The sequence below is a fragment of the Hemiscyllium ocellatum genome, chromosome 33 (genome assembly GCF_020745735.1).
Source record: "Hemiscyllium ocellatum isolate sHemOce1 chromosome 33, sHemOce1.pat.X.cur, whole genome shotgun sequence".
Lineage (NCBI taxonomy): Eukaryota > Metazoa > Chordata > Chondrichthyes > Orectolobiformes > Hemiscylliidae > Hemiscyllium > Hemiscyllium ocellatum.
The window spans coordinates 6596497-6622303 of NC_083433.1; the positions used below are offsets into that span (position 1 = coordinate 6596497).

At 42.9% G+C, this 25807-nt stretch overlaps 4 protein-coding genes across 4 annotated transcripts; all 4 read left to right on the plus strand.

Annotated features, from left to right (window-relative positions):
• The first annotated feature begins 3244 nt into the window (after positions 1-3244).
• LOC132831482 (ferritin, middle subunit-like) lies at positions 3245-5411 on the plus strand. Its single transcript, XM_060849645.1, has 4 exons — positions 3245-3346; positions 4548-4694; positions 4977-5102; positions 5256-5411. The coding sequence occupies exons 1-4, from the start codon at positions 3245-3247 to the stop codon at positions 5409-5411; spliced, it is 531 nt and encodes a 176-aa protein (XP_060705628.1).
• Positions 5412-8773: 3362 nt separating this feature from the next.
• Positions 8774-11155, plus strand: LOC132831269 (ferritin, heavy subunit-like). Its single transcript, XM_060849297.1, has 4 exons — positions 8774-8875; positions 10334-10480; positions 10620-10745; positions 11009-11155. Exons 1-4 carry the CDS (start codon positions 8774-8776, stop codon positions 11153-11155), a joined length of 522 nt encoding a protein of 173 aa, XP_060705280.1.
• A 3347-nt stretch (positions 11156-14502) lies between these two features.
• LOC132831270 (ferritin heavy chain, oocyte isoform-like) lies at positions 14503-16195 on the plus strand. The gene is made up of 4 exons (XM_060849298.1): positions 14503-14604; positions 15344-15490; positions 15658-15783; positions 16049-16195. Exons 1-4 carry the CDS (start codon positions 14503-14505, stop codon positions 16193-16195), a joined length of 522 nt encoding a protein of 173 aa, XP_060705281.1.
• A 5218-nt stretch (positions 16196-21413) lies between these two features.
• LOC132831363 (ferritin heavy chain, oocyte isoform-like) lies at positions 21414-22959 on the plus strand. Its single transcript, XM_060849464.1, has 4 exons — positions 21414-21527; positions 22238-22384; positions 22555-22680; positions 22813-22959. The coding sequence occupies exons 1-4, from the start codon at positions 21426-21428 to the stop codon at positions 22957-22959; spliced, it is 522 nt and encodes a 173-aa protein (XP_060705447.1). The 5' UTR covers positions 21414-21425.
• The last annotated feature ends 2848 nt before the right edge of the window (positions 22960-25807 follow it).

Below are 25807 nucleotides of genomic sequence, written 5' to 3' on the forward strand. Positions count from 1 at the left end.
TGCTACAGGATTCCCAGCCTCTGACCTTTGACTGCTTTGCCTGTTAAGTACAATAATGGTTGACTTTGGGCTTCAACTCAACTTTTCCATTTCCTTCTATAGCCTTGAAGTCCTGAGTAACTCAAAGTCCATCTAGACCAGTGTTACATAAGTCTAACTTGGTATTTACATATCTCCAGTGCAGGAATTTCAAAAAACACCCAATCTTTCGAGCAAAGTACTTTATGCTCCTCTCCATCTCAATTAGCAAAGGATAACTTTAACTTTCACCCCCGTCGCCTATGCCACGGTCCTAAATTCAGACTCCTATTGACATGAGAATACAATATTTAGGCTATTAAACAAACAATACGTTTTGCTCACCAGCTTTGTGGAGATAGGTTCAACTGAGCTATTCAAGAGGGAATGGGATTATTTCAATGGGAATAAAGTACAGGGTGACAGGGAAAAGGCTGGCTAATGCTAAGTCAAAACGCTCATTCAGAAGGCTAGTACATGCACGATGGGCGAAATGGCTGCTTTCACCACCATTATATTTTTGATTATCCATGTGAATGTTTAGAAAGGGTCAAGAGCTGACCTCCAGTGCTGGGCACCAAGGGAGATGACCATTCTGCTGTCTTGGTAGCTGCCCAATACTCACTGGGGGCAAGGGTTCAAACTGATGGTTGACGCAAAGTAAATGTGCAGCCACTCAATGGGTCCATGCTCTTGATGTACAGTGGTAGTGTCTCTACCTCTGAGCCAGGAGGCCTGGGTTCAAGTCTCACCTGCTCCAGAGGTGTGTCACAGCATCTCCATTGGTTTGATTTGAAAAATAACTGAAACTAGCTTGAGATGGTAATCAGCAGTTGGACGCGGTGACATCAGTTCCAGAGGACACTGCTGAACATGAATCTCGGAGATCCACGCAGCGGCAGGAAACATCTGCGGGAACGTAGTTTACAGCCACTAAGGGAAGGACCCATCACTGCCACAGTCTCAGGGTAAAGGGACACCCATCGAAGACTCAGATGAGGAGGAATTCCTTCCCTCAGAGGGTTGTGGGTCTTTGGAATGCCTTGCCACAGACAGCTTGGGATATCTTGCGTATATTTAAAGCCGCGATAGATTCTTGAGGAGTTGAAGAATCAAGGGTTATGGGGAAAGGGCAGAAAGTAGATGGGAGGAACATTGGATCTGCTGTGATCCTATAGAACAGTGGAACAGGTTCAAGGGACTGAACGATCTACTCCAACCCAGGGACCTAATGGTTTTATGGTTTATGATCTGTGGAGGAGGGGTGAGGGGAGTTAAGAATTTGCCAGGGAGAGGAACAAAACCTTGCTGGTGTCTCAGCTGACCTGGGAATAAAACAATAAAGAAAAGAAAGAGCCTTACCATCAGTAAATGCTGAAAGACTGTCACTCCAAACGACACGACCAGCTATCCCTAGTAGCCATACACTCAGACAACCAGGAACATGAATTTGACTGGGAAAACACTACCATCATAGGACAAGCCAGACAGAGAACAGCCAGGGAATTCCTAGAGGCATGGCATTCATCCACAAACTCCATTAACAGACACATAGACCTGGACCCCATATACAAACCACTACAGCTGAAACTGACACCCGGAAACGGCAAGAAGATCCATCAACAGACACATCAACCTGGACCCCACATACAAACTACTACAGCTGAAACTGATACCTGGAAGCGGCAAGAACAAACCACTCTAAATACCGGAAGAAACATCAAAGCAGCGCTTCACAGGAGGCTCCAATAGCACTGATGATGTTCCCTAGCCAGGGAACGAAACGTTTGCAGCAAAAACTTCCAGCTCGGCAAACAGAACCACAACAACGGACACCCGAGCTACAAATCTTCAACCAGACTTTAAACTGTCACTCCTGCTATCAAATGCTATAGAGATTGGTTGCATCCGTTTATCCATTCTCTGGGGTCAATAAAACTCTCCATTATCTCACATGTCTAAACCGTTACTATAAACTGAATACACTATCTTAAAACTACTTACAAATCCTCAACAGCTGACCTTAGGTATCAGTAATCCCCAAATCCAAAATCTTACAAATGTATAGATCCCACTGAGACTGTCAAATGTTGCTGGGGATGTCACTTCTCAGGTATCACCTCAGCAAGGACAATCAACCAAAACCCCAAAAAGAGAAGGGTGAGATGTTGCCCCACTATCTGTGTTAAAGGATAATTGGGGATCTCTGATAGTGGAGAAAGTGAGGACTGCAGATGCTGGAGATCAGAGATGAAAATGTGTTGCTGGAAAAGCGCAGCAGGTCAGGCAGCATCCAAGGAGCAGGAGAATCGACGTTTCGGGCATGAGCCTTTCTTCAGGAATGAGGAAAGTGTCTTTCATCACTCCTGAAGAAGGGCTCATGCCCGAAACGTCGATTCTCCTGATCTCTGATAGTGGGACATTGAAACTCCCTGTTACAAATGGAAGCTCCCTACTGTGGAACAGCAGCTGAGTGTGTGGGTGACACTGGAGTTGGTCACATTCACTGCCTCTCATTCACACATTTCCATTTCTCTGTCCAGTGGCCGGTTGGCAAAGTCCCACAGAATGACTTAATTTGTACTGTATCAGCTTCACAGCTCCTCACACACAACAAACATGACCAGGTTCTGAAATGTTATTTCAGCAAAAGTTACAAGTTATCATTAACAACAAGAACAGAGATTACTGGAGAAACTCTGCAGGTCTGGCAGCATCTGTGGAGAGAGAAACAAAATTAACGTTTCAAGTCCAGTGTTCATTCTTCAGATAATCTATTCTGACGAAGGGTCAGGGCTTGAAAGATTTACTCTGTTTCTCTCTTCACAGATGCTGCCAGACCTTCTGAGTTTCTCCAGCAATCTCTGTTTTTGTTTCAGATTTCCAGCAGCTGCAGTTCCTTATTTCATTTTCGTCGTTATCACTAAGTTCAAACAAGAATGTTAAACACCTTCAATTTGAAACAAAACCTAAGAACAGTGACATCATTGAGAAAAAGCCTCTCAATTTGTTTGCATTCCAAAGCTCTGATTGGCTCAAGCTCATATCCTTATTCATTGGTGCCTGGATGCATGAGTGATTCCTGATTGGCTGTCATGATTGTCAATCACGGTGACATCATTCCCTGGTTGGGTGCAGGGTGTCCCAGGAGGATAAATGCAAGAGCTTGTGGAAGAGAGGCTCAGTTCTAGAGTTGTCTGGGTGATAGTGAGTAGGCATAGTGAAGATGGCCTCCCAAGTGTGTCAGAACTACCACAAGGACTGTGAGGATGCTGTTAATAAGCAGATCAACCTGGAGCTCTATTCCTCCTATGTTTACCTCTCCATGGTAAGGTCCTATTCCTATGAATGTGTTCTGAAAAGTCTGATGTCAGTAAATTGAATTTAAACTGTGTTTTGGTGGAAGGTTGGGTTTAGGACTGAATCTTTAAACAGTGAGTGTTTGGTATGGTGTTATAAATTAGTAGACCTTGTTATAACATCTGCTTTTTCCCTATTGCATACAGAAATAACTCCATTCTGGAGTAGGTGGGACTTTTGGTTCAGATATGTAATAATGTCTCTCAAGTGCACTAGAAAGGTATCTAAAATGAACACTAAACTCCCTGAGTTTGTGGATCTGGTCAAATTGTTGTTAAGTTCACTTGGTGAGCTGACTGACTAGAAGTGTAAAGTTATGGTAAACTTGTCTAATGACAAAATCCATGGCTGAAAAGAAACCAAGAATGCTGTTGATTCAAGATCTCACTTCCTGTCTAATTGGTTTAAGACTAAACTATTGACCAATATTTGGTCAGCACAGTTCAGATACACTTGTGTCCCTTCAGGTGTCCTCATGCACCTAACAAGTGAGATGGTGGCCTAATGGTCTTTTCTTAATCAAGAGGTTCAAATGTTCTTGGGGTTTGGGTTCAGCTTATACCATGGCAGATAGTGGTGTTTGAACTTAATTAATTTAGAATTAAGGATCCAATGATCATGAATCTATTGTTGAGAAGGCCCACTTTGTTAACCGATGTCCCTTTTAAGGGAAGGAAACCGCCATCCTTACCTGGTCTGGCCTACCATGTGACTTCAGACCCACAGCCATGTGGTTGTCTCCTAAATTGTCTTCTGGATAACCATAATTGGGTAATAAATCCACTAGACAGTGGTGTCCTCATCCTGAGACTTTTTCAAAAAGCAATAACTTGCTTTCTTACTGTTCTCTAATGTATAGGATCCCAAAATGCCAATGTATGTGCAGCAAGGACAGAGCCAGATTCTTCTGTTTTGACCACTTTTTAAAAAGTAACTTGCTAAATCTCTAGAATACAGCAGGGTTTCTATTCTTTAAAAAAAAAAATTCCTCCCTAATTTTCTTTTGATATAGAAGATGCTGATGTGAAATGAGGATTCCAAAGCCCACCTAATGGGGGGAGGGGTAATGTGAATTTTACTTTTTTAAAAACAAAAAGCCTTCATAGTCAAGATTTGACTTCCTAAGTGAGAAGGAAATCTGGTACTAATTAATGTGAAATTATCCACAGTCCTCTTTCTTTGACCGGGATGATGTTGCCCTGCATCACTTTGCTGAGTTCTTCAAGGAGCAGTCCCATGAGGAACGGGAACATGCTGAGAAACTGATGGAATTCCAGAATAAACGTGGAGGCAGGGTCCTCCTGCAGGATGTCAAGGTATCTTTTCATGCCCTTCTAAGGAATGAGATTCTATTAATGGTGGTTGAAGCCAAAAAGAAATGGGATTTTGTTTGAGAACAAAGCTATTTTATAAAACTCTTCTAGAGATCAGTTATCTATTCCATGTGTTTTGAAACTTGTTGTCTCCAATGAGGTTCAATCTTTAATCTGGTCAGAGTTGGCTAGGAGACTGGTATGATTGCCTTGAATTGTTATTTATCTCCTACTTTGCACAGATCATTGCTGTTTCACAACTGACTTTAAATACTTTCCCTCCAGAAGCCAGAGCAGGATGAGTGGGGCAATGGTCTGGAGGCAATGCAGAGAGCTCTGCAGATGGAGAAGGATGTGAACCAGAGTCTGCTGGATCTGCACAAACTCTCCTCTGGCCACACTGACCCTCATGTGAGTTCCTTCTGCTAATTGGGGAAGTTGCAATGACTTAGTGCCTTGGGATTCCTGCAGCTAATGACTCTTTGTGGGGGTTACACAGAACAGGTGTTGTGACTGAGGTCTAGCATTCTTGACAATTTGTCATTGCTGTATTTTGCTTCCCAGCTGTGTGACTTCCTGGAGAGGCACTACTTGGATGAGCAAGTGAAGATGATCAAGAAGCTGGGAGATCACATCACCAACCTGAAGAGACTGGGAGCCCCTGAGAATGGCCTGGGAGAGTACCTGTTTGACAGGCTCACCCTGAAGGAGAGTGACTGAACTGACTGCAGTGAATGAGTTTGTGGTCTTTTTTTTTGTACTAGTACAACGAAGATACTTGTAACTAGTGAGGTTCTGTTTGTCAGTTACTAACAGACAATAAACAGTTTGAGTGGACTCTCGTGGTTTTGTAAATGTATTAGTTCTGTAATCCTTTCTATTGCACCAGACCAGCTAAATGTTTCATTCCCAAAATAACATGGACAAACTCAATATTTGCACAATCTTTTGTGCACTGCACTGTCAATAGTTAGAGATACTATAACAGTTTGTATCTTTTTGCCCAACTAAAATTTGACAGTGGGGCCATGTGCCTGGATTTTTGGCAGAAGTGCGTTTTAAGGAAAATCAATAAACTTTCAGTTTTTAAATCAATCGGTTTAAAGGTACCCTCCTTAGGAGGGAGTTGTTCAGGGCCTCCTGCCTTGTATGTAGAGATACAATAGCATGCAAGAGGAAGCCTTAATAAATACAAATGGCTGCTGTCTGTAAATAAGGGACAAAGTCAAAGGATTTGAGTCAATTGACTGAGTTTTCCAATCCACTCACTTTCAGATTTCTAACATCCAGTGTTAGGTCAGTTTTTCTTATCTGGTCTCCTCTTCAGCACTGCCAGACAAAACAGCTCCTGTGAACTTCACAAACATTTGTTGAACTTGATTTAAACACCATTTTGGCCCAAACTGTTACATTAAAAATATTTTGTAATGTTTTACTTAAATTCCAATGGCTTTAAAAAAAATCAGCTAGTCTGGTTGTGTTCACTTAAACCTTTCTCACTCTTCTTAGAATTCTGGTAGCATTTGAGCAAAGTTGTAAATGATAAGCAGTCTCAAATTCTGGAATCTTCTGTGACCTCCATCTTTTACTGAGCATGCTCTTGGCAATGTGGAGTGTACTGTTACTGGGGTTGGAGACTAAAGCTGGCTCTGCATATCTGAGCTTTAAAGTGATCAAACAGTTGAGCACCTCTCTCTCCCTCCCCAGGATTGGAATTGATGTGGGCCCACTAAAAGTAAATGACTTGGTGCCAATTGAATGGAGTAGTTCATTTGACAGGCTGGTTCCATCAGTTTATAAAACTTAATAGCAGCAACTCCTTCATAAATTTGTTCGGTGTAAAATGCAAATGAAACATCCATTTCAATCCTGTTGGATCACTTCTCAATGATTTAATCTTCCTTTTGTTCTGACTGAATTTCTGATATTTAGCAGTGAACTTGGGGAACTTAGTAAAGATCTGGCTGTTACAGCAAGAAAATTAATCTTCAGTCACTTGAGTCATAACTTTGCATCTCATGACCCTCAAATAGAAAAGATGAGCATTTTTCAACCCAAAACCATTCCTGTTCCCTAAAGGCAGATGTTGAATTTGGTGTTCCTATGAAAAGTCCAAACAGACCATCCTCAAAGTCTTTGATGTCCACTGCAGAGGCTTTTGAGTAACCATGTGATGTTCATGCACTTGGACAAAGCCCTTTGTGACCACTGGACACTCCCTGCGTCTTTTCAACAAAGACAGTTGTCCATACCCAGATACGTTGTCTATTCAGGTGGGTCAACTGTGCCCATTTAGTGGCATCTCTCTGAAGAAGGTTGTGTCTGCAACATGAGCAGTTGTTTCTAGTTTGAATCTTAACCTTATATTTCCATCTAAACCAGAGTTTACTCCATGGAAACCACATATTCATCTAGAATCATAAAATCCCTACCACATGGAAACAGGCCTTTCTACTGAACAAATCCACACCAATCCTATGAAGAGTATCCCACCCAGACCCATTCCCTGATTTCTCTACATTTAGCCCTGACTAATGCACTTAGCCGAGATGCTATGGGCAATTTAGCTTGGCCAATCCACCCTAATCTGCACATCTTTGGATTTTGGGAGGAAACCCATGCAGATACGGTGAAAATGCGGAAACATCGCACAGACAGTTGCCTGAGGCTGGAATCAAACCTGGGTCCCTGGCGTTGTGAGACAGCAGTGCTAACCACTGAGCCACCGTGCTGTCCCAGGCAAGAACCACTTCTCTCATAAACCCAGACATCAACACTTGGGATCTTAGAGAAAGGTAGAGCTCGTACAGTGCAGAAAGAAGCCATTCGACTAGTCTGGCCTGTACAACTCTCCAAACATCATCCCAACTGGACTCCCGACCCCCATCTCTGTAACTCCCCTAATTTCCCATGGCTAACCCACCTCGCCTGCACATCCTTGGACAATTACCCATGGCCAATCCACCCTAACCTGCTCATCTTTGGACTGTGGGAAGAAACTGGAGCACCTGAAGGAAACCCACACAGACACAGGGAGAATATGCAAACTCCCACAAAGAGTCACCCAAGAGTGAAATTGAACCTGGGTGCCTGGTGTGGTGAGGCAGCAGCACTGACTACTGAGCCACCGTGCTATAATACCAATGCAAGGCCAGAGGGAGAGACTAAAATTATTTTTAGGTAGTGAGTTATTACAATTGGGAATGCACTGTCAAGACAGGATAATGGAAGCAGATGCCTTGAAAACATTAAAGAGGGATTTGGAGACATAGAATGACAGGAAATAAATGGCAGCATTATTGGGAAAGCCAATAGGAGTAGGACTAATTTGAAAATGCCAGCAAAAACAAAATAGGCTAAATGGTCCCCCATTGAGTCTGAATCAAAGAGGTGGAAAACATCTGAGTTACAACATTTCACACAGATTCAAATAGTCCTCACCCAGACTGAAAGTCAACCAAAAAAGTACTCATTGAACAAACAACAAGATGGGCAGGAAAAGACCAGCTGCTCCATCAAGCCTGTCCCCAACCCCACTGCAGCCAATGGGGGACGAGTCTGTGGGTGGCACTGGGTATAGTCACGTTCACTCCCTCTCAGTCTCACACATCCATTTCTCTGTCCAATGGCTGGTTTACAAATTGCCTCCAGGTAATTGAACTTGTTTAGGGTACTGTATCAGCTTCACAGCTCCTCACGAGTAACAAACCTGACCAGGTTCTGAAAAGCTGTTCAGAAGAAAGTAAGAAATATTTTGAGAGTATCAAACTTCCAGAGATTTTCAGATTTGAAGAATGTCAATGGGATCAAAATCATCAAGCCTATTCCATCAAACGCTCTCTATTTTCCCAACTTCTGATTGGCTCAGGGTCTTGGTTCCACCCCCACAGACCTCTCTCCTCTGTTCATTGGTGCCTGGATAGATGAAGATTCCTGATTGGCTATCAGGGATTGTCAATCATCATCACTAACATCATTCCCTGGTTGGGTGCAGGGTGGCCTTGGAGGATAAATGCAAGAGCTTGTGGGAGAGAGGCTTATTTCTAGAGTTGTCTAGGTGATAGTGAACAGGAATAGTGAAGATGGCCTCCCAAGTGTGTCAGAACTACCACAAGGACTGTGAGGATGCTGTTAACAAGCAGATCAACCTGGAGCTCTATTCCTCCTATGTTTTCCTCTCCATGGTGAGGCTTGTGTTCCTTGGTTATGTTCTTAATAAGTTTGATTTTTCTCCAATATGAAGTTCCTTTAAGCTGTTTCTTGTTATTTTGTGGGGGGGGGTGGGTGGTGATAATTAGTGAGGTACTTCACACTGCAGCTTAATTATAGGCTGACTTGTTCCCTGTAGTAACAAATTATTGAGGTTTTATGATAGAACTAACTTAAGGGAGAGCCCTTGTGGTGCAGGGATAGTGTCTGTGTCTGAGCTGTGAGGCCTGGGGGGAAATTCCAGTTTGATTAGAAAATGTCACTTGTGGTGTAATGGTACTGTCCCTACATATGGGCTTGCTGGTATCCTATTTGAATCCTCTAGTCCCAGAAGTGATGTGTTTAAATAAGCTGATGAAAATCACTTGTGAATAGTCTTCCTCTATGCTGAAAGATTGTTCAGTCTGTTTGGCAAAGTTCAGTTTTGAGACTGCCTTAGGGTGACTATCTGGTTAAACTCCTGTGGTAGTGTTACTACCTCTGAGCCAGGAGGTCTGGGTGCAAATGTTACCTGTTCCAGAGATGGTGTCATAACAACTGCAAGTGAACCTGTTCAGTAATCTAAATCAAGGTCTGTAGGCCATAGTGAGACCCATCAAGGGATCATTTTAAGGGTTCTTGGTGCACTGGCAACATTCCAACCTATGGACCAAGTTGTCTGGCCTCAAATCCCAATTGCCTCAGGCATGTGTCATAGCATCTCTACTGGTTTTTAGATCAGAAAACACCTGAACTGAATTGCCATGGGTTGGTAACAGGGCAGAAACCAGTCTGACACTGAACAAAGGTTGGACTGTTAATGTGATCTCTAGAGGTTCTCCTGGATTTCTTTCATGATTTTTGAAGGTGATATCTTGTTCACTGAAAGCTCTTCGCTTCTACTTAACCATAAATCTAAAACAAGTGGATTAAGCTCTAACCAACTTTTTAGATTTTGTGGTGTCTCTATTTGGCAAAATGCCTTGTGGTTGCTGAAGAACTCTTTGGAAATGCAGTGACTGTTGTAAGGTAGGACATGACTTGCATCCAGCAGTGAGCTCACTCAGGTGAGATATTTGGGGCCTAATTCTTATGCAAGTTGAATGTTCTCTCAGACAATGGAACAAATGCCTCTCCATTGGAAATGGAGCTGGAGGGAAGCTTTGTGACTGAGTGGGATGTAGCTATCCTGTCCTAAGTCCGTTTCATTTGAAATACAAATGACACTTCAATAATGAGTGTCACAAATCCTATGATGTAATATCAGACAAACTGAATTAAATTCCAGTTAATAAACAGTTCTTCAGGCACCCTGAAGTCTTAAGTTAGTGCTGAAAGTGATGACCCTTTAGAAAATCTAACACTGGGCAGATGCTCAGACCTGAGTTTCCCAGCAACTTTTTACTTTCAGATCTTCAACATTTGCAGTTTGAATTGTTCTACTTTCCCCCCAGTCCTCTTACTTTGACCGGGATGATGTTGCCCTGCATCACTTTGCTGAGTTCTTCAAGGAGCAGTCCCATGAGGAACGGGAACATGCTGAGAAACTGATGGAATTCCAGAATAAACGTGGAGGCCGAGTCCTCCTGCAGGATGTCAAGGTTGGGTTTTTATTTAGTATTTGAATCCTCCTAGACTGGAACTGAGATGTGTATTAAGCTTGTGGAAAGAGTTACCTATTCATCCTTGTGTACTATTTTAATACATTGAGTGAAATACCACTGTGTTTATCCCCTCCAGAAGCCAGAGCAGGATGAATGGGGCAATGGTCTGGAGGCAATGCAGAGAGCTCTGCAGATGGAGAAGGATGTGAACCAGAGTCTGCTGGATCTGCACAAACTCTCCTCTGGCCACATGGACCCTCATGTGAGTTCCTGATGTAATGCATTTTCAGCTAAAGGTAATATTGTTATCTATCTTGTCCTTCTTCTAGTAAAAATTCCAGAAGGTCATTGTTGACTTAATCTTGAAAGCAGTGTGCAAGTGGAGGGCACCTGGATTTGAAGTCTGGTGTTTCATGGAACTGATGTGTAGTCTGAGCCCAGTTGTGGTCTCCCCACTGGGATAGTAATATTTAGACAAGTAATGCTGTTGGAGCTGACTTCACTCTCTCTGGCTGCTTGTTCCAGCTGTGTGACTTCCTGGAGAGGCACTACTTGGATGAGCAAGTGAAGATGATCAAGAAGCTGGGAGATCACATCACCAACCTGAAGAGACTGGGAGCCCCTGAGAATGGCCTGGGAGAATACCTGTTTGACAGGCTCACCCTGAGCTGAGTGGGATTCTGGAGTCCTGTATGTGAAAGCAGAATTGATTTCTCTATTGCTGAATGTGGAAATAAAATATTCACTGGTATAGTGTCTCTTGTATCATTCAGTAGTTAATTCCTAGAATGTGACTCCAATATCTGCCTTCCATGTCCCTTTACCAGTCTTGGTTCAGTATTGCCTCCCCAGGATGTTTATCACTTGCTGTATGGGGGTCATTGGCCAAGGCACATCCTGCTCCATTCTAACTAGATTCTGGATCAGTGGTGCTGGAAGAGCACAGCAGTTCAGGCAGCATCCAAAGTTCAGCAAAATCGATGTTTCAGGAAAAAGCCCTTCATTAGGAATAAAGTCAAGCACATTGCTGTGCTTTGGGTATAGGCCTATACCCAAAGCAAAGGGTAAGGACAGTACGTAGGAGGTGGCAATTTGTCCCCTCAGTCTGGTACAATCCTGGTGGCCTACCTGCCCTCCATAGGACATGCTTCTTCATAAACTTGTCAATCATTATTAAATGTCTCTTCCTTTAAATTCACTGCAATCCAGGCTAGCGAATGACTCTTTGTGGGAAGTAATCCCACCTCCTCCATATTTTTAAATCTGCTACCCTACCTTAAAACTGAGATGGTGAGGACTGCAGAAATCAGATGATCACATGTGGCAGTGGGGGAAATACCACAGGAGATTAGGCTGCATCTGAGGAACAAGACTTCACCCTAGATTTAGCAGCAAGACTAAGTATCAGCTGTATCTAACCACACAATCCCCTGAGCATCATGTAATAATTGGATTGCCTCTTGTCCTTCTGACATTACTATAATCTATTGTAACTCACATTTGCAAGCAATGAAAGGCTTTTCTTACTGATCAGTAGCTTAGTGAACTGTTGCTAATCTTACTTTTAAAGTCCCTCTATTCCCCTCAAGAGGAGCATGGAGTGATATTCCTGATGCTTTTGTACCAACACCCTGTACAATTGCAGCAACACTCCTTTGGTGATATTTACAAAGTTCCATTTGTTTTCATAACTTTCCACAATTCCTGCTGGTGAGCTCCCTCTGTAGTGAAGTGTTCTGCCTTCTGTCTATTTTGCCCACAAGCTACCTCCTTTGTTCTACTGATCAAAATGGATACTTTTCCTTCACCAAAGGCATTGAGAGAATAATGCAGGATTTTTTTTTAATAGTGGTTTTGCGATTGTTATTAGACTAAATTGAAACTTTAAGTAAATTAAAATCACAGGCTGCTGTAGTTGAATTCATGCCTGGGCTTCTGCATTAATAGCCTAGTGATAAGGCCATTAGCTTGATACCACAATCTTTATTAAGACCCTTTAGGATATTCAGCTCGGCTATCCATATAGTGAGTCTAATTAAAGAATTGCAGATGCTGGCAATCTGAAGCAAAACTGATTACTGGAGAAACTCAACAGGTCTGGCAGCATCTATGGAGCGAGAAACTCAACAAGCATTTCAAGTTGTGACCCTGCAGAACCCATCTGTTTTCTCTTTTCCCCCACAAATGTGAGCTTTCAATTCCTGTTGTACAGGGACTGTGTCACTGTCAGCTATAATATCATGAGGCAGTGAAATATCAGGAAGGGACTGATTATTGCATTCAGTGTCTGGGACAAAGCTGTTCCAGTCTCCCTCTCTGCAAGGGCCTGGGGGACAGTGTGTAATTCAGGTGTTTCTACATAAGATTGTCACAAACCTTCCTGGATTGCCAAAAGTTCTAATTCTTTTGCAGACGCTAACTGGGGAAAAGTCTCTGACCAGGTTGACATCTGAATCCTTGCTGCTTTTAACTTTACATATCAATCCCTAACCTTCATGAATCTCCAGTAAATGCAGGAATACATGTTAATTAGTCAAAATACTTAACACCCCAGGTAGCAAACCAATGCACACTGACTGCAGACTCTCTGAAACAGATCGGAATCTCCCCCTCGATCGGCAATTTGTCTGCAACTTGGTCTCATGGATGTGCTGGTACATTTCATCACCCAGAGAGTGGTGAGCCTGTGGGACCTGCAACCACGGAATACAGTCAAGGTCAGAATTTTGACTCCAAGGAGTTAGATCGAGCATTTGGGGCAAAAGGGATCGAATGATATGGGAAGAAGCAAGAACAGGGTTTGATGGGATCCACCATGATCATATAAAATGGCAGCGTAGGCTCAAGGGGCTGAATGGCCTCCTTTTTATCTCAGTTTTGATGTTCCTCTGTCTTCCCCACAGGCCTCTCAGACTTCAATATGTTTCCAGGTGACACTGTTGAAAGAATAGAGAGCTATATCACACTTCCTGATTACGTTCAGTTCGATGGCACCATAAACAGGCAGAATATTGTGGGGAACACTGATATAATAAGCGGACAAGACTAGCCAACAATTCGATGTGAGGAAAAGTGCACTTTGGACCTCGATAAATCAGACTTATTTCAATATAATGAAGAGCCAAGAACTGAAGAGGAGCAGAGAGTTAGGAGACCACGTGCAGAAACTACTAAAACAGCACGGTCAGTAACAAAACTGAATTTAAAAGGCTGACATCATTTTAGTCTTCATCTGTTGGGGAGAGGCAACTGGAATGTACAGGTTGTGTCACATTCGTATAAAGTGCAGAGTACACACATCTGGAGGATTGTATTCTGTATTCATACTATGGCCTTGGAGTGAGTATGTTTTTTAAAATTAATCCATGGAATGGAGCTGTTGCTGTTGATGCCAACCAGTGCTGACCATCCCTAATTGCCCTTGGACTGAGTGATTTGACACCATCTCAGAAGCAAGCTCTAAGTCCACACACTGCTGTCGGCCTACGGTCACCTTTAGGCTTCCTTCTGTAATTAAGTGCAATCACAGGTTAGATTAGATTAGATTCCTTACAGTGTGGAAACAGGCCCTCTGGCCCAACAAGACCACACTGACCCTCTGAAGAGTAACCCATTTCCCTCTAACTAATACATTTAACACTATTGGCAGTTTAGCATGGCCAATTCACCTGATTTGCATATCTTTGTGCCTGTGGGAGGAAACTGGTGCACCCAGAGAGAACCCACACAGTTGCCTCAGACTGGAATCGAATCTGGGTTCCTGGCACTGTGAGGCAGCAGTGTAAACTACTGAGCCACCATGCTGCTATTTCAAACCTCTGATTGGCTCTAGGTATCTGACACCACCCTATGCCCTTCATTGGTGTCTGGATTTATGGATGATTCCTGATTGGCTGTTATGATTGTCAATCATCATTGGTGAGTCATTCCCTGGTTGGGTGTGGGATGTCCCAGGAGGATAAATACAAGAGCTTGTGAGAGAGTGACTCAGTTCTGGAGTTGTTCAGGTCATAGTGAAGATGTCCTCCCAAGTGTGTCAGAACTACCACAAGGACTGTGAGGCTGCTGTTAACAAGCAGATCAACCTGGAGCTCTATTCATCCTATATTTATCTCTCGATGGTGAGACTTGTATCTTTTAGGTCCTGTTTTTAAGTAATTATTATTCCATTGTAGTAGGTAGTTGCTTGGTCAGTGACCTGTAGTTTAGGGTGTAGTTCTGTCTCCCTCCCTTGAGTAAATGTATTGAAAATAGCTGAGAACAGTCTTACCTCTACTCTGCAGCTATTATGCTCTGTTCAGAAATGCTTAAATCTGAAACTTCTGCTCATTCCGGTGGAGAACACAAATGATCTGAATGAATACATGCAGTCAACTTCCTAGTCTTAATGGTAAAGCAGAATGCAATTAGATGGTTTACTCCTTGTTAGGATGGGGGGAAATGAAATGTAAATGCTGAGACTGTTTGTTTGTTTTTTTCAAGGAAGCAGTAATTCCAAGTGTCAAACTACTGTTTAGCAGATTCTTCACTCTCCTTTTGATGTGACCCTGATAATGAGGGAAGAGTTCTCTGGAGTGAGATTGTATGCTGAATAGGTTACAGCAAATATTATTGCTGTCTCTGGATTTCTAACCCATAGCATTTCCTAACCTGATCAGGCACTCACAGGGATGGCCTTTCCAATGTGTTCAAACTTTTTTTCTTGCTTAAAGATGCTGCTAGGCCAATACTGTCTAACTATGAAATATCTCTAATTTGGCAGGTAGAAAATGAGCAATGAGATGTTTGCCCCTCTTGGATATGTCTGTCCTAACTTGGTCTTTTCTTTCTCCACATATCTTCTTCACCCCACCCCCCAAGTCCTCTTACTTTGACCGGGATGATGTTGCCCTGCGTCACTTTGCTGAGTTCTTCAAGGAGCAGTCCCATGAGGAACGGGAACACGCTGAGAAACTGATGGCATTCCAGAATAAACGTGGAGGCAGAGTCCTCCTACAGGATGTCAAGGTTGGGTTTGGTGTTTATTGTAGATGGACAGTAATTCTGAGAATTAAAATGCTTCATATCTGTATCTATGGTTTATTACGTTAACTCTGATACCACAGTTCTCTAAATTTTAGTGTCTCAAATGCAACTGTAGAATGTGAAGCCCCTATCCTTTCTCTCCCCTCCAGAAGCCAGAGCAGGATGAGTGGGGCAATGGTCTGGAGGCAATGCAGAGAGCTCTGCAGATGGAGAAGGATGTGAACCAGAGTCTGCTGGATCTGCACAAACTCTCCTCTGGCCACATGGACCCTCATGTGAGTTCTTGGTATTTCTAACCTGTGCCTCTAGCTGCTTTTAAATGAATAAGACACTTAGCTCCTTAGCCTCGATCTCTCCCTCCATCGCAGGGGTTGACTGACATACTGGTGTTGCCAAAATCTGAGCACTTCCTGGAGGCTTGTCAGCAATCTTGGTGACATCACTTAATTGCCTACTCCCTGTATCAATCGGAATTTAATTCTTGAGGAAGAAAAGGTGTATTTGATCTTGACCTAATCAGTTCTCCTCTTTCCCTTCCAGCTGTGTGACTTCCTGGAGAGGCACTACTTGGATGAGCAAGTGAAGATGATCAAGAAGCTGGGAGATCACATCACCAACCTGAAGAGACTGGGAGCCCCTGAGAATGGCCTGGGAGAGTACCTGTTTGACAGGCTCACCCTGAGCTGAGTGGGGTTCTGGAATTATTGCAGTTTGACAATGTATAGTACTAAATTGTGAATTCTCATTGAACTTGGAAATAAAATCTGTGGATGACAAAACACCTTTTTTATAAAATTCAATGATTGCATTCATATCCATGGTTCTTAGCTGCATGACATGTGAGACCTTTAACTTGCTTTGAACTATTTTTCTTAATCACCCTTTTCAGACATTGTTACACATGTGGAGCAGGTAGGTCTTGTATCAGGGAAGGGACACTACCACTGCACCATAAGAGCCTGTTTAAACATTCTTCTGAAGTTTCTTGTCCTCCTTTAGACTTTGGTGCTTAATCATCCTCCCAAGTGTCACCTTAATGAAAACTGCAGCAACATACAACAGCTGTCTCATGGGGTTTTTAATCATTGTAGATAAATAGCTGAAGCTGTCAAATATTAAACACCCAGCTGTTTCACCAATACTGTATCATTGGGAATGAAATCTGTGGCCTTAGATGTAAATGCAAGTTTATATTTATTATTAAACAACTTCCTGTACTCTACATTCAAGGATGATGCCCTCTGAGCATGTGGAAAAGCAGAAAGAATGGAATGTTGCCCTGAAATGATGCATATGTTCATATTTTTAATATCCTACCTCAAATCCAATAGCTGTCTTCATTATAGAAGGAGAAAGGATGGATAGTAGCAATCCTGTGATTGTCAGGATCAAGATCCATATGAAAAACAACAACAATGGAAATAACATTCATCGACTAGAAGCATCCCACCACTCTACTGTCCATCTCCACAACCTGATTGGTTTACAGATTGGGTAGTGCACCTAGTACAGATCAATATCCTTCAACTGCTGTGATCAATATCAGTGACCCTTAGCTGAGGTGAACCAGTTCTTCAAGTATCATTGTATTCAACACTGTGTACAGGGAGAAATATCCATTGCCAAACTTGTCAAATACTGAGGTGAATTGGGGAGCTCTGATTCTGGACAGCTGATGCTATCAGTTTGCAGAAAATCAATGCAACTAAAATCAATTCCATTGCTGATGAGATAATGGAGGGAGGGGTGGGAGTGGGGGGAATGTGTGTACATGGAATAGGAAGATACCTTTTGGATGTGGGGTTGGGATTCAGGGAGAGTGAAGGAGGCAGGGAGTGTGGCTGCTAACTTTGACAAAATTTGTCTCTCCCTCTCAGCAATCTCTACGTGGGCTTCAAGTTTTACATTTATAGATTGATCTATATGAAGGGGAATAGAGAGATGTATGTCCACGTTTCTGGGTGATAAAGTAAGTGGTGTGGCTGGGAGCTGAAAGTTTGCAACAAGACATTGTAAAAATGAATGAGTAAACACTAACAGACAGGACTCAATGTGAGGAAGAGTGAGGCTTTCTGTTGCGAAGTCCTAACCTAACTGGGCATGATGTAGATACAGGAGATGTTGTTCTGATTAAGCAACATCCTTATGGGCATAACAATCGAAAGTTGACACAGGTTTAGAAGGAACTAGGGCACATGCTCCAAGATGGCATAATCAAAGTGAGTTAGAGTGACTGGAACTCACCGATAGTCATGGTGACAAAGCCAGATAATACCCAACAGTTATGTGTGGACTATCACAAAATCAACGCTGTTACAGAGATTGACGCATATCCACGGTTGGAGGACTGTGTCAAAAAAGTGGAGCAAGCAACTTACGTTTCTAAGTCAGACTTGCTCAGAGGCTACCTGCAAGTACCCCTGTCAGAGAAAGCAAAGGCAATTTTGGCTTTCATAATGCCAGATGGACAATATCAGTTCAAAGTCATGCCATTTAGTATGAAAAATGCTCCAGCCACATTTCAGAGACTGACTAATAAGGTCATTGCCAGATGACCCAACTGTGTGATGCATATTGATGACCTGGTGATTTTCAGTCACTTCTGGAAGAAACATTTATTGGACTTAGTCAGTCGACTTCAGAAGGTGGTAAACCAGGCTAAAAGTGAATTTGCCAAAGTCCAAGTCACCTTCCTGGGCCATGTTATTGGACATGGACAAATGGCCCCATGGGATGTGAAAACAAAAGTAGTTGGGGAACTTCCCACACCGTTGACGAAAAAAGCTGTACTACCGTTCCTGGGGTTGAATGGATTTTACTGAAAGTTTGTGCTGATCTTTAGCAGTGTAGCTGCTCCACGAGCTGCATTGTTAAAAAAAGAGCAAGAAGTTTCAGTGGACAGCAGACTGACAGCCTAAACACTGTGTTAACCACTGCCCCAGTATTAGCCACAGCGGATTACACGAAGATTTTCAAAGTGGTTATTGATGTCAGTGATGTGGGTATCGGTGCAGTGCTCCTGCAGGAAGATGATGAGGCAATAGAAAGACCCAGGAGGTATTTTTCCAGCAAGTTGGACATTCATCAACAGAAATATTCAACGGTGGAGCAAGAGACTTTAAGCTTGGTGTTGGCATTACAATATTTCAGTGTCTATAGTACCAGCAATACATCTGAGTCAATCGTATTCACTGATCATACCCTGCTGACATTTATGGAAAAATTTAAGGACAAAAATACCAGACTGTTAAGATGGACAAAACTGGTTTCTTTTTTCTAAAAGCTGGTCCTTTTCTCAAAGCTATTATGTCCTTGGTTTTTTTTTAGAGTGGTAATACACTGCTCTCAGTGCTGATTAGACTAGTTTGGGACAGAGATGAAAGGGTATTGAGAGGCCTTTTATTTATATATAAACAGATGAGCCTTTAGGCCAAAGTGGTCATGTTTTAGAAGTGACCTGTATAATGAAAGGGGAGTGGTCAGCTCTCGAGCTGAGCAGTTTAGTTCAGTCCAGAACCGTTTGGGAGTTAACAATGAGCTATGTGCAAACTCTGTCTTCTGCCCTTCTAACTTCAACCTGTAAGCATCTGACTCTTTTTTGTGCTGTGTGTTAAAGTGGGTTTGCTTATTCGGACTGTTGTGTATATTTGAATTAAGACTAGTTTGGATAGACTGAGTTCTGTAGGCGTTCTTTATTCTGTTCTTCATGTTTCACTGTGTAATTTTGTGAATAAATTTTTTGTCTGTTTTAAACCTGGTAGTCAATCTCGCTAACTTAATCCGGGTAATCTTCATTGGACACTTACCGAAACAAATTACAAAGTTATGGTCTGGGATACCTGCTTAAGAATGGTTTGAGTGGTCTGGCCTAGTCCATAACAAATGTATAGACAGAAAAATGCCTGAACTACAAAGAGCTAGATGTTCGAGTCACACAGTCTCTCAGCACAGATGAGGTCCTTCCTTCCATTGGGTCTGTGCTGACCTGTCTACATTAGTCCCACTTTCCAGCACTTAGCCCATGGACTTAATATAATGTCACTTCAAGTGTTCCTCCGTGTACTTTTTAAAGGTTGTGGGGTTTCCCATCTCTACGCCCCTGCCTGGCAGCCCACCCACCCTCTGGGTGACAAATGCTTTCTTCGACCTGTCCTGCCTTTCACCTTTAAATGATGCCCCCTCAGGTTATGCATCTGACAGTTCTGTTACAGTTTTATTAAATGCCAGTGAGTGCACATCTACAATATTGTATTCAGTCCTGATCTATTCATCTCTGAGGGAATGCAGCACCGATTCACTGGGGTGACAGCAGGGTTAAAAATGAGGACCATTTGCATTGAAGATACAATTCAGATCCTTAGACAGAACCTTCCAAATCCACACCCACTTCCATCTAGAAGGACAAGGACACCAGATACATTGGAACACCACCTCCAAGACTCGCTCAAAGCCATTCACCATCTTGACTTGGAAATATATCACCGTTCCTCAGTGTCACTGGGTCAAAGTCCTGGAATTCCCTCCCTCAGTATAAAGGGTGTCCCCACACACCACGGACTGCAGCGGTTCAAGAAGGCAGCTCACCCCCAACTTCTCAAGGGGCGACGAGGGATGGGCAATAAATGCTGACCCAGTCAGTGAGGCCAATGACAGAATTTTAAACATTTTTGTGTTTCCATGAGTACAAAAAAAGCAAATAATTATAATTAAGATTTGAAGGTGATTAATTGATTTGATCGGGTCAATGGAGAAAAATGGTTTCTTCAGGTGGGATATTTCCAGACTTGAGGGGACTGTCAGGGGAGCAGCAGATCCTGAAGGTGAGAGCCCATACATGAGGGATAGTGTTCAGAAACACCTACACACACACACACACACACACACAACTGAAAATGTAAGCCTTGCTCTCCCAACATCTTGGGAATCAATTGAACATTTCAGTCGGAGTAAATGGGTGAAGGGATAGTTAAAACAACGTGGAAGCAGAGTAAGAGTGATGTGAGCAAAAACATTTTTACACATAAAGTAGTTAGGGTATGGAAAGTGCTTCCTGGAAATGTGGGGGAGGCAGGTTCAATTGAAATTGGGTTTTCCTCTGGGACAGTAGCGGTGTGCAGGAATATGGAGAAAAGGCAAGAGATGAGCACAATGGAGCTGGTGCAGGCACCATGGGCCGAATGGCCTCCTTTGGCACTTTAATGTTTTTATACTCAGTTGTGGGACCTGGGTGACAGTGGGCTGGCCCAGCATGTATTGCCCGTCCCTAGTTGCCCCTTGAGAAGGTGGGGTGAGCTGCCTTCTTGATCCGCTGCAGTCTATGTGCTTCAGGTTGACACACAATGCCTTTAGGGAGGGAATTCCAGGATTTTGACCCAGTGAAGGGACAGCAGTATAGTTCCAAGCCAGGATGGTGAGTAGCTCGGAGGGGAACTTGTGGATGGTGTTCCCATGTATCTGTTGCCCTTGTCCTTCTAGATAGAAATGGTCATTGGCTTGGATGGTGCTATCTGAGGACCTTTGGTGAATTTGTGTTGGAATTCTATGATACTGCAATATGGAAGAGGGTGGGTGACATGGAATTGAAATGGAAACTAACCAAGGTGTGGTTAAACAGTGAAACAGGTTAGAGGGATGAGAGGGCTTCCTCCTGTTCCCATGGTCCTAAATTGTTTAAACACCTGATTAGTTTAACACTACTCTGATTGGCTCTGGTTTGTACATAGCTCCCCCCAATACCTCTCTCTAATTAGTACCTGGATTCACAGGAGATTCCTGATTGGTAATCCCCAATAGCCAATCATTATTGCTGATAACATTTCCTGTTGGAATGCAGGATTTCCATTGGTATAAATACTAGGCTCCTAGCAGCTCAAGTGTGCTTGTGTTTTTGAGTTCCCTTTTGTTAGTAAGTGTGAAGATGGCCTCCCAAGTGTGTCAGAACTACCACAAGGACTGTGAGGATGCTGTCAATAAACAGATCAACCTGGAGCTCTATTCCTCCTATGTTTACCTCTCCATGGCGAGACTTGTATTGTTTAAGTCCTGTTTTTAAAGTGATTATTATCCCATTGTAGCAGGTAGTTGCTTGGTCAGTGACCTGTATTTAGGATGTATTTCTGTTATCCTCCTGAGACCAAACACTGAAAACAACTGAATAGTCTTATCCCTACTCTGTTAAGCTCTGTTTGGTAATACTTCAATCTGAAATTTCTTCTATTCATAAAAGTGGGGAACATGAATGATATTAATGAATGTGTAATCCACTTCCTGGTCTTAATGGTAAAACTGAATGTAATTAGATGGCTTACTACTCTGGGAAGGGGGAAATTCCAATGTAAACACGGAGACTGCTTTTTGCCTGGAAGTAGTAATTCCATCTGTGAAGTTACTACTGTTTAACAGATTCTTCATTGCCCTTTTGTGACCCTGATAATGAAGGAAACGTTCTCTGGAATGAGATGGTATGCTGAATAGGTTACAGCAAACAATATTGTTGTCTCTGGATTTCTAACCCATAACACTTCCTAACCTGATCAGGCATTCACAACTTGTTTCTTGAAACTTGTAGGCCAATACCTTTAAAGTATGGAATGTCTCTAACTTTTGAAGATGGGTAGAGAATGAGCAATGACATGTTTGCCCTCTTTGAATTCCTGAGCCAGATCTGGGTCTGTGCTAACGTTTTTTTTCTCTTTGCCCTGTTTCTCTTTTTTCCCTCCCCCTCCCCAGTCCTCTTACTTTGACCGGGATGATGTTGCCCTGCGTCACTTTGCTGAGTTCTTCAAGGAGCAGTCCCATGAGGAACGGGAACACGCTGAGAAACTGATGGCATTCCAGAATAAACGTGGAGGCAGAGTCCTCCTGCAGGATGTCAAGGTTGGATTAGTTTAGTTTCTATTCTACTCGGTTAGAAATAACTTCACTTAATATGGATTTGAAGTGGCTTAACACAATTGGTTTATACTTGTGCCTTCTTTCTTGTGACCACTTTTACTGGATTGGACACCTTGTAAGAAAGTGACCACCATGTTTTTCATTTCCTCCAGAAGCCAGAGCAGGATGAGTGGGACAATGGTCTGGAGGCAATGCAGAGAGCTCTGCAGATGGAGAAGGATGTGAACCAGAGTCTGCTGGATCTGCACAAACTCTCCTCTGGCCACACGGACCCTCATGTGAGTTTCTGATGTAATGCATTTTCAGCTGAAGGTGATATGGAGTTGGTCCTCAGAATTGGCATATTGGCACTGATATCCAGTACTAAGATCCCCTGTTTTGAGTGAACTACTGTTCCCTCCTTTTTCCAGCTGTGTGACTTCCTGGAGAGGCACTACTTGGATGAGCAAGTGAAGATGATCAAGAAGCTGGGAGATCACATCACCAACCTGAAGAGACTGGGAGCCCCTGAGAATGGCCTGGGAGAGTACCTGTTTGACAGGCTCACCCTGAGCTGAGTGGGATTCTGGAATCACTTCATATTGCAGTTTTATCCTATGGTACTGAATTGCAAATAAAACCTATCATGATCAATCACTTCTGTATAATTCAGTTATTAATTAGATTCATATCAATGGTTCTTGGCAGCATGACATGTCAAAGTTAAAAAAGGTTTCACCTTTTTTTTTCCCCTAATTGCCCTGTTCAGGGTTTTTTCCACAGCTGAAGCAGGTGGCCCTTGTACCTGGACATCCTCCCCCAGGGAAGGGACATGACAACAGCACCATCAGAGCCTGTTCAAACATTAAGTTTCTTGCCCTTCTTAGACTTAGTTTGGTCAATCTTCCTCCATGTGTTAAGCTTATTGAAGTTTTCAGCAACACACCACAGCAGTCTCATGGGGCTTTTTTAATCATTGTAGATAAATATCTGAAGCTGTCAACTATGAAAAATCCATCTCTTTCACTAAGACAGTATCATCAGGAATGTAATCTGCTGTCCTTACCTGGTCTGGCCTAAATACATCCAGGGCTGCGCTGCTGTGACTCTGGAGTTTAAGTGCAGATTTACTTTTTTTTTGTCAACTTCCTGCACTCTACTGAGCAGGGATGTAGAAAGTTTAAAAAGCATGGACTGCTGTCCTGAAATGGTGCATATGTTCATATTTCTAATATCTTACCTCAAATACATAGACCCTTCCATCACAGAAGAAGGGATGGATAGTAGAGATCCTGAGATGGTCAGGATCAAGCTCCACATGAAACAACAACACTGGAAATAACATTCTTTAAATAGAAGCATCTTATCACTGTACTGTCCATCTCTACCATGTGATTAGTTGGTTTAGATTGTGCAGTGGATCTAGTACAGATCCATATCCTTGGACAGTTGTGATCAATATCAGTAACCCTGCCCTCTTCTGGATCTGACAGCAGGTGAACCAGTTCAGATGCCATTGTATAGATGTCATTGTATTCAACATTAAGTATATAGGGAGAAATATCCATTGACAAACACTGATGAATTGGGGAGTTCTGATCTGGATGGCTGATGCTATCAGTTTGAGGAAAGTCAAAGCAACTAAAATCAATTTTATTGCTGATGAGATAATTAGGAAGGCTGTGTGCACATTGAATAGGAAGATACCTTTTGGACATGGTTGGGAATCAGGAAGGGCAGAGATAGAGAGCATAGCTGCTAACTTTGACAAAATTTGTCTCTTCCCTCCCAGCGATCTCTGTATGGGCTTCAGTTTCACTATGATCGATTTAGATGAAGGGGAACAAAGAGCTGTATGTCCACGCTTCTGGGAGGCTGGGAGCTGAAAGTTTGCAACAAGACATTGTTAAAACTAACAGAGAGGACTCCACGTGAGGAAGAGTGAAGCTTTCCGCTTTGGAACGAGAAAGAGAAATCAGTTAAACTGTGACAAGTGAGGAACTGAAGAGATGGTGGGACTGATCCAGAGAAATTACAAAATCCATTGGAAAAGCCTGGAATCCAATGAGCTAGATGTTCGAGTCACACAATCTCTCAACATAGAAGAGGCCCTTCGTTCCATCTGGTCTGTGCTAACCTGTCTACACTAGTCCCACTTTCTAGCAATTAGCCAGTGGACTTGAACGTAATTACACTTTGTGTTCCTTCATGTACTTTTTAAAGGTTGTGGGGTTTCCCATCTCTATGCCCCTGGCTGGCAGCCCACCCACCCTCTGGGTAACAAATGTTTTCCTCAAATCCCCACTAAACCTCCAGCATAACCTAAAGGTTAGAGCCCATTCATTAGGGGTAGTGTTCAGAAACACTTCCTCAGACACAGGCACAATATTGAAAACGCAAACCTTGCTCTCCTTGGGAAGGTTGGGAATCAATTGAACATTTCAGTCGGAGGTTGTTGGCTGTTGTTATGTAAATGGGTGAAGGGATAGTTAAAGCATTGTAGAAACAGAGCAAGAGTGACGTGAGAAAAACATTTTTACGCAGAAAGTAGTTAGGCTATGGAACGTGCTTCCTGGAAATGTGCGGAGGCAGGTTCAATTGAAACATTCAAGAGAGCATTGGGACAGTAGCAGTGTGCAGGGATATGGAGAAAAGGCAAGAGATTAGCACATTCGGCCGAACGGCCTCCTTTGACACTGAAATTTCTTTATGTTTACTTGTGGGAATTGGATGTCAGTGGGCTAGCCCAGCATGTATTGCCCATCCTTAGTTGCTCCCTTGAGAAGGTGGGGGTGAGCTGCCTTCTTGAACCGTTGCAGTCCATGTGCTGTAGGTTGACCCACAATGCCCTTAGGGAGGGAATTCCAGGATTTTGACCCAGTGACATTGAAGGGACAGCATATATTTCCAAGCCAGGATGGTGGGTAGCCCAGAGGGAAACCTGTGAGTGGTTTTCCCATGAATCTGTTGCCCTTGTCCTTCTAGATGGTTGTGGATTTGGATGGTGTTGTCTGAGGGTCTTTGGTGAATTTGTGTTGGAATTCTATGATTCTGCGATCTGGAAGAGGGTGGTTTATATGGAATAGAAATGGAAACTAACCAAGGTGTGGTTAAATAGTGGAACAGGTCAGAGGGCTTGAATGGCTTCCTCCTGTTCCCATGGTCCTAAATTGTTAAAAAAAAACCCTGCTTAGTTTTACACTGCGCTGATTGGCTCTGGTTTGTACATAGCTCCCCCCAGTACCTCTCTCTAATTAGTACCTGGATTCACAGGAGATTCCTGATTGGTAATCCCCAATAGCCAGTCATTATTGCTGATAACATTTCCTGTTGGAATGCAGGATTCCCATTGGTATAAATACTAGGCTCCTAAGCAGCTGCTGTTAGCTTGTTGTTTGAGTTTACCTTCTGTTAGTAATTGTGAAG

Bases quoted from the DNA above. Each gene is read 5' to 3' on its own strand.
- LOC132831482 (XM_060849645.1), top strand. From the start codon at position 3,245: ATGGCCTCCCAAGTGTGTCAGAACTACCACAAGGACTGTGAGGATGCT. The intron at 3,347-4,547 runs GTAAGGTCCTAT...AATTATCCACAG, and splicing joins CCTATGTTTACCTCTCCATG to TCCTCTTTCTTTGACCGGGA. The intron at 4,695-4,976 runs GTATCTTTTCAT...CTTTCCCTCCAG, and splicing joins TCCTCCTGCAGGATGTCAAG to AAGCCAGAGCAGGATGAGTG.
- LOC132831269 (XM_060849297.1), top strand. From the start codon at position 8,774: ATGGCCTCCCAAGTGTGTCAGAACTACCACAAGGACTGTGAGGATGCT. The intron at 8,876-10,333 runs GTGAGGCTTGTG...CTTTCCCCCCAG, and splicing joins CCTATGTTTTCCTCTCCATG to TCCTCTTACTTTGACCGGGA. The intron at 10,481-10,619 runs GTTGGGTTTTTA...TATCCCCTCCAG, and splicing joins TCCTCCTGCAGGATGTCAAG to AAGCCAGAGCAGGATGAATG.
- LOC132831270 (XM_060849298.1), top strand. From the start codon at position 14,503: ATGTCCTCCCAAGTGTGTCAGAACTACCACAAGGACTGTGAGGCTGCT. The intron at 14,605-15,343 runs GTGAGACTTGTA...CCACCCCCCAAG, and splicing joins CCTATATTTATCTCTCGATG to TCCTCTTACTTTGACCGGGA. The intron at 15,784-16,048 runs GTGAGTTCTTGG...TTTCCCTTCCAG, and splicing joins CTGGCCACATGGACCCTCAT to CTGTGTGACTTCCTGGAGAG.
- LOC132831363 (XM_060849464.1), top strand. From the start codon at position 21,426: ATGGCCTCCCAAGTGTGTCAGAACTACCACAAGGACTGTGAGGATGCT. The intron at 21,528-22,237 runs GCGAGACTTGTA...CCCCCTCCCCAG, and splicing joins CCTATGTTTACCTCTCCATG to TCCTCTTACTTTGACCGGGA. The intron at 22,681-22,812 runs GTGAGTTTCTGA...TCCTTTTTCCAG, and splicing joins CTGGCCACACGGACCCTCAT to CTGTGTGACTTCCTGGAGAG.